General features: G+C 41.6%; 1 protein-coding gene across 1 annotated transcript; it reads left to right on the top strand.

Moving 5' to 3' along the window:
- The first annotated feature begins 1354 nt into the window (after positions 1-1354).
- Positions 1355-2517, top strand: LOC106084383 (anamorsin homolog). The gene is made up of 4 exons (XM_013248020.2): positions 1355-1581; positions 1680-2063; positions 2133-2257; positions 2330-2517. Exons 1-4 carry the CDS (start codon positions 1446-1448, stop codon positions 2441-2443), a joined length of 759 nt encoding a protein of 252 aa, XP_013103474.2. The 5' UTR covers positions 1355-1445; the 3' UTR covers positions 2444-2517.
- The last annotated feature ends 5384 nt before the right edge of the window (positions 2518-7901 follow it).

The following is a 7901-nucleotide window of genomic DNA, read 5'->3' on the forward strand; positions in this document are numbered from 1 at the left end:
AGTTTTGACAGCTCAGCAAATGAAGAAAATTATTCAAGACGTAGTTAATAACGCAACGAAGTTTGAATGAGAGGTAAATAAGATACAATATATATGTGTATAAAATTTGTTAATAAATATATATAAATATCCAAGGCGGATTTAAGTAAGTAAGTCTCAACCGAACAGCTGGTAACAGCCGGCCATGTTTGACGGCTTTAAGATGTCAGATTTTTGTTTGCATTCTCTTGTGGTTATCTTCTTTTTCGCATATTCTCTGCTCATGTACGCACACGTATACACACAAATTTCTTTGTGTGTGTTGGCAGAATGTCGATCAGCTTGATGGCAAGATAGAAGATTGCGCCTTATGATTTGTAGTTGTTCTACAAATGAGACTACCTTTAATTGTTTTGTCATGTGATATAAAATTTCTCTAATTTACGGACTGCAAAACAAATTTTAAATAGTAAGCATATTTAAATTATATCTGTTGCGCCCTGAACGCGTTCAAAGTTGAGAGTTGGTTAACTTATTCTGTCAGGTGCATGCGTGCATTTACTGTGTAACCCACACAATACAAACCAACCTATTATATTTTTTCTGATATGCACGCGTAAGTACGCATAAGAGCTGCGAGAGGTATGTAACTCCACCTTTAAGCTTAAAGATACAACTGTTGGTCTCACTGATTTAGAGACATCTCTTCTTCGTTCGGTAGATATATAATTTTCCTTTTTGGGTTCTTCGACACAGCATTATTTATGTTATGGTGTTGATATGTTTTCTGCATGGCTGAATTATTTTAAAGCATTGTACAATTATAGAAGGTAGCGTCACTTGCGCAACAACAATGAAATCAACCATACAACCCTGTGGGATTGGGTGTAGAAATTCCCACTCATCTGTCAAACTTCTGTACACTGTCAAATTGACATTCTAGTTTTTATTTGCAGGCAAAAATTAAAAGTTTTTTTATAAATTATAAATTAAAACATTAAAAATGCGAAAAAATAAAAAAAAAATTTTTGAAAAAACTTTAAAATTTAAACAATAGAAATTTGTGTTCGTATTTGCTTACGTGACCAGAGAATATGCGAGGAAGAAGATAAAAAAAGATACAAAAATCTGAGATCTTTATACCGTCAAATCTGGCCGGCTGTTAATAGCTGTTCGCAAGAGACCACCTTTTTAAATCCGCCTTGTGTTTTCTGCTGAAAACGGAATGCTTACGAAGCGTTTACTTTCTCTGCATTATGGTTTCTCTAATTTGACCCCAATATGAACTTTGCGGCATTGCCATATTAAAATTTACTTGCGTTATTGTCATTTAGGTGACATTTAGCTGTGTTCAGTAGTGCTTAAGCCAAATGGAATATGTTTAATTATCACAGCTGTTTTTGATGAAATTGTAAAGTGAAGGGTTTTCAATTTGTTTAAAGCCAAGTTCAGTGTAGCTATAAAGTATGGAGCAATTTAAAGGATTACAAAAGACATTGTACGTCTGGTCAACCTCGGATGGTTTGGAGAAGCAAGTCAGCGAACTTAAAACAGCCACAGGAGGCGAAGTGCAAGTGGAGAACATCAACCGATTGACTCTTGGTAAAGACAATACAAAGAACCAGTTTGTCATTCAAAACATTCCAGAACATTATTGCAGTGCAGTTTACTGACATAAGTTTGAATTTAATTTATTACAGCGTCTTATGCAAATGCGTCATTCGATTTATTAGTCATAGAAAATGCCCAATTAACTGATGCTTTTGGTAAATTGTTGCAATTGTTAAAACCCAAGGGAAAATTACATCTACTCTCCTATGTGGGCAGCACCGAAAGTATTTTGCAGGAATTGAAATTGTCAGGTTTTTTAAATAACACTACAAAGGATGGAACCATAACAGGCGAGAAGCCAGGCTACGAGACAGGATCTGCAGTGAAGTTGTCCTTTGCCAAAGCAAAACCCCATCAAAAGCCAGCAGCTGTATGGAAAATTGATGGTGACGAAGATGAAGAGGATCTAATCAATGAAGATGATTTGTTGGATGAAGAGGACAAGAAGAAGCCAGATCCGGAATCATTAAGAGGTAAGGAACAACATTTAATTTTAAAACTGTATTCAACATTGGTTACTGAAATTGTTTGTGCTTGTGTAGTTTGTGGTACAACTGGCAAAAGAAAGGCTTGCAAAGATTGTTCCTGTGGCCTAGCTGAGGAGTTAGAGGCTGAAAAACAAAACACTAAGGTTGAGACAAAAAATGCCAAGTCCAGCTGTGGCAGTGTAAGCATAATTTTGGTTTTCGTTCGTTCAAATAGGATAGTTTGTACTAATTGTTCTTACTTTGTGTTTCAGTGCTATTTAGGAGATGCTTTCCGTTGTTCCACTTGCCCTTATTTGGGTATGCCAGCTTTTAAACCTGGTGAAAAAGTACAATTGGCTGGAAATCTTTTAAAATCGGATGTTTGAAGAAACTTTGCTTATAAATCGATTCTAAAATGCTGTAAAATTCCAAAAAATATAAAATTTTTTAAGTTTTAAAACTGACGCTGTTACCTAATTTTGCAGCCATTACCTCAAGTCCCAAGGATTGCTAATGTGGGGTAATGCATATAGCTGATATTCATACAGTTTTTATCTTATCTCTGTACTTCAATCTATCGCAGATATCTTTGCAAACGCGACAGTGATTTGCCATAACGGACTAGCAAACGAAAACGGCGTTAGAATCGAGACGTTGCATCAATACGAGTATTTCTGTATGGATCATGGCCTGCTGCTTCAATGTAGACTGTTTGTTCGTTGAGCAAGAGGCACCTTTCGGAAAACTCGTTGGTCTCCACGATAAGAGTTTAGTTTGTTACACCATCCGGATCTCAATTGGACCTGAGTAGCTATAAGAAGAATTTTTCGACCTGTCTATAGTCCCCAGATCCATCTCAAAAAATCTGTCCGCTTCTATGGGAGTGGTCCACGGCGACTGCAATTAGATTGTCCACACGCCAGTAGACAGTAAGCAACTTGAAGAGGTAGATGTTAAACGGGATCGGATAGAGAATCACTCTCTGCGGAACACCCTATTTAACTTTACTTTCCGGCGTTTCGTTTTCGGGTTTTGATTGTCGACCGCACATGCACCGCTGAATTCATCACTTCGTCGAGCTCAGAAAATCAAACTGGATGACGTCAGAGAATGACAGCTGTGAGCACCTCCCAGGCTATAACTTTGAGCTTCGATCTGCGTGGTGTTGACTGTTATCACGAGAAGTTTAGTGGTGAGCTACCGATCGCGTCCACAAGTTTCAGATAGTGGAATGTTCCATACGGAGTAGCTGCAATTGCATTAGCGAACAATCAACGGTATCGAACGGAGAATCTCAGCGAGAGACCGGGCGGGCACCAGCTCTTGCATAAATTCTGAGTGCCTATGATGGTCGATATGACAAGTCGAGTAATGGCGCCTTTAAATAACCAATGGCCATTATGTTCCCGCGGCGATCGGTCCTTTGCACCGGAACGAGCTTGTCCACCTATAGCAGCTGGCTACAACATAGCATAGCATGCGGCTGCAACATAGCATAGCATGTGGCTACAACAACAACAATATCACCACCACGAGGAAGGACAGTTTGTTCATAGGGTCTTTTGCCACTCAGACAGCAGCGATGATGTGCCTCAGCGTATGATGTGCCTCTAACGTAATCAGTGCTGATGATCTTCTGCCAGGTGGTAGTAAAGTTCCAAAAATCTTTGTACACGGGGATAGAGGATAGATTGGACTATATGTAGTGGTTGTTGTAGTTGCCACATACATTTGTGCAGGTGGAGGTAGTCATCCTCGTTAAGCTGCTATGGGTGAAGAAGGTCCTTTCGGTCCATCGGATGGATCGCCGCGGAAACGTGAATCGGCCTGTATTATTCCCTCTGGTCCGACTTGAGATTTACGCGATTTGAGAAAAAGGATCACCCGACCTATGTTCCATATTTCGGATACTAAGAGGATGGTGATGGAAAAATTGAGCATTCCCATTGATGGTCATCGATGCTGATTCTTCAGCATATAGGTAAGTTGGGAATATAATACCTGACGGATAACCTCAATTAAATCGATGTTGTTGTAGCAGTGTGTTATACACTGAGGCGACAGCCCTTGCCGATGGAGAACTCCATCAGGTCAATCCGGTTCTTACAACCGGCTGGGATTGGTTGTTGTTGTTGTTGTAGCAGTATGTTGTGTTCCATCTTCTGTTTGCTTGGTTCTGTTGAATGTCTATATCCAGGAACTCTGCGACTAAGGTGATGTGCGTTTAGAGCGATCTGGGTCTGAGTCGAGTGGGTCAGGCTGGGCAGTTAAACATGTGATGTGTGTCGTGTGGTCCCATGTCACATCTGCCTGAACTGTTGAGTTATGATGTGCCTCTGAGGGAATCAGAGTTGATGATCTGCTGCAAATAGGGATAAACTTAAGCCAGGCGGTAGTAGTGATCCAAAATTTTTGTGCATGGGTATAGAAGAGATATTGGCCTTTATGTTTTGGTTGTTGCTGAAGTAGCGACAAAAATATGAGCAGATGGAGATTGTTGTCCAGACTCGCTTGGTATGGCGGTTGATCAAGAGGTTCTATCTATCTTAAGACTTCTGGGCGGTGTATATTTATCCACAAGATGATGATTTGGATGGTCTCAGCGATAACAGCCTAAAAGGTATTGCTTGGACGGCATGTAGTTATGTCTTCGCACTGGTAGGATTTTTGTCTCCTGATGGAGGTAGTCCACATGAGAACTAAGGAGACAGCCCGACGCAGTTCGGCATTCTGACAGATCTGAATATTATTCCACTGCGTGTCACAAAGCTGACGAGACCACACTGGCGCTGCATAACTTACCACAGACCGCCCAATTGCTTTGTACGTGGTCAACAAGGTTTCTTTTTCTGCACCCCAAGTGATTTGAGGACCTTGTTTCTACTTTTGAATTTATCGCAAATTGGTGTGGCATGTGGGGAGAATGTGTTAGAGCTGTCAAATGTGACGCCAAGTATTTTGGGACACTTGATGGTCGGAATCATTTCTCCATCGACCATCACAGTCAGCTCAGTTGTTGTTGTTGTAGCCGTGTGTTGTACACTGAGGCGGCAGCCCTTGCCGACGAAGGACTTCATCGGGTCAATCCGGTACGCACAACCGGCTGCCATGGGATTGCAGCCGGTTGTATTCAGCTCAGTATTCATCGCACGCGTATTTGTAGTGAACAATGTGTTCGAAGATTTAGTGGCAGACATCTTCAGATTTCTTGCAGAGAAATATAAGGCAAGTACGATGAGGTAGACGTTCAACCTATCGCAGATGTCAACAACGGGTGGGGGCCTGATGCCATGATCGTACAATCGTCCGCATATGATACGATCTCTATGCCGTCGGGAGGGGGTGGAATGGAGGATAGGTAGAGGTTAAACAGTGCTGGAGATATCACTTCACCTTGGGGGAACTCCCTGTTTAAATCTACGGTGCTTTGACTTCTTATCCCTGAATTCCACAAATGACTGACGACCACACATATAATTCGTGACCCAGCGTTTCAGGCCTGGCTGGAGGGACGTGTTGGCGATGTCCTCAAATAGTTTTGCATGGCCACGAGAAAAATCCTATCACATGCCCTAGGCTGATTGAAGCCACGGCAAATGTGTGCGGTGATGGCATGCAAAGCAGTGCTTGTGCTATGCGGTCTTCGAAATCCATGTTGATGCTCGGTGAATAGCAATTCTCCTACGAGGCTGGGGAGGAGTTATGCCTCAAGCGTCTTTGCTACTGGTGAGAGAAGGGAAATCGGTCTGTACGACTCTCTCAAACTCGGGTCCTTTCCAGGCTTCAGTAGTGGGATCACTCTGCCCATCTTACAGACTTCGGGAACTATAAGAGTGTTCAAAGACAGGTTGAGGACCTGAGTAAGGTATTCAACTCCAGGTAAATCCAGATTCTTCAGTATCAATGTAGAGATTCCGTCGGGGCCTTGGATGATTTGGCGCCACGGATGACATTCGTAACTTCGCCCACGGTAAATTGTGATGGCTGTCCATCGACTCGGAGATACGGCGAATGACTCTCCTCCTTGCCCTGTCACTCTGGGGATGCACAATAAATTGACGGTTGAACAACCTGGCGCATCTCTTCGGATCAGACACGGTTACGTCGCCAAAAGTGACTGAGGTCCTGTCATCCCGTCTACCGGGTTTTGAGAGTGTCTTAACATTAGATCATAGCTTGCTACTTAAATCGTCTTAGAATTTAACAACGATCCGAAATATATACACTTTGTGGGGTCGGAAATGCAAACGGAATGACTAAATGAGTATACCCCCTACTTTATGGTGGTGGCTATAAAAATAAATAAATTCTATAGAAAAACAAGTAAGAGCGTGCTAAGTTCGGCCGTGCCGAATCTTATATACCCTCCACGATTGATCGCATTTGTCGAGTTCTATGCGCGGTATCTCTTTTTAGACAAACATAGAATATTGAATAAGAACTGTTATGCTATTGGAGCTATATCAAGTTATAGTCCGATTCGGACCATAAATGAATGCACATGAACATTGTAGAAGTCATTGTGTAGTATTTCAGTTCATTCGGATAAGAATTTCGCCTTGTAGGGGCTCAAGAAGCATAATCGGCAGATAGGTTTATATGGGAGCTGTATCAAGCCATTGATCGATTCAGACTATATTAGACACGTAGGTTGAAGGTCATGAGAGAAGCCATTGTACAAAATTTCAGCCAAATCGTATGAGAATTGCGCCCTCTAGAGGTTCAAGAAATCAAGATCCCAGATCGGTCTATATGTCAGCTATATCAGGTTCTTTACCGACTTACGCCATACTTAGCACAGTTATTGGAAGTCATAACAAAACACCTCATGCAAAATTTCAGCCAAATCGGATGAAAATTGCGCGCTCTATTGGCTCAAGAAGTCAAGATCCAAGGACGGTTTATATGACAGCTATACCAGATTATAAACCGATTTGAATCATACTTAGCACAGTTGTTGAAAGTGATACCAAAACACTAAGTGCCAAATTTCAAATAAATCGTTTGAGAATTGCGCCCTCTAGAGGCTCAAGAAGTCAAGATCCAAGATCGATTTATATGGCAGCTATATCAAAACATGGACCGATTAAAACCATACTTAGAACAGTAGTTGAAAGTGATACCAAAACACTACGTGCAAAATTTCAATAAAATCGGACGAGAATTGCGCTCTCTAGTGGCTTAAGAAGTCAAGACCCAAGATCGGTTTATATGGCAGCTATATCAAAACATAGACCTGTTTAAACCTTACTTAGCGTAATTGTTAGACGTGCTGTCAAAACACTACGTGCAAAATTTCAATAAAATCGGACGAGAATTGCGCCCTCTAGTGGCTCAAGAAGTCAAGACCCAAGATCGGTTTATATGGCAGCTATATCAAAACATGGACCGATATGGCCCATTTACAATACCAACCGACCTACACTAATAAAAAGTATTTGTGCAAAATTTCAAGCGGCTAGCTTTACTCCTTCAAAAGTTAGCATGCTTTCGACAGACAGACAGACGGACCGATCGTCGCGACATTTTATGTCGATCTAGCCATGTCCGTCCGTCCGTCCGTCTGTCTGTCGCAAGCACGCTAACTTCCGAAGGAGTAAAGCTAGCCGCTTGAAATTTTGCACAAATACTTTTTATTAGTGTAGGTCGGTTGGTATTGTAAATGGGCCATATCGGTCCATGTTTTGATATAGCTGCCATATAAACCGATCTTGGGTCTTGTTTTCTTGAGCCTCTAGAGGGCGCAATTCTTATCCGATTTGACTGAAATTTAGCACGACGTGTTTTGTTATGATATCAAACAACTGTGCCAAGTATGGTTCAAATCGGTCCATAACCTGATAT

The sequence above is a fragment of the Stomoxys calcitrans genome, chromosome 3 (assembly GCF_963082655.1).
Source record: "Stomoxys calcitrans chromosome 3, idStoCalc2.1, whole genome shotgun sequence".
Classification (NCBI taxonomy): domain Eukaryota; kingdom Metazoa; phylum Arthropoda; class Insecta; order Diptera; family Muscidae; genus Stomoxys; species Stomoxys calcitrans.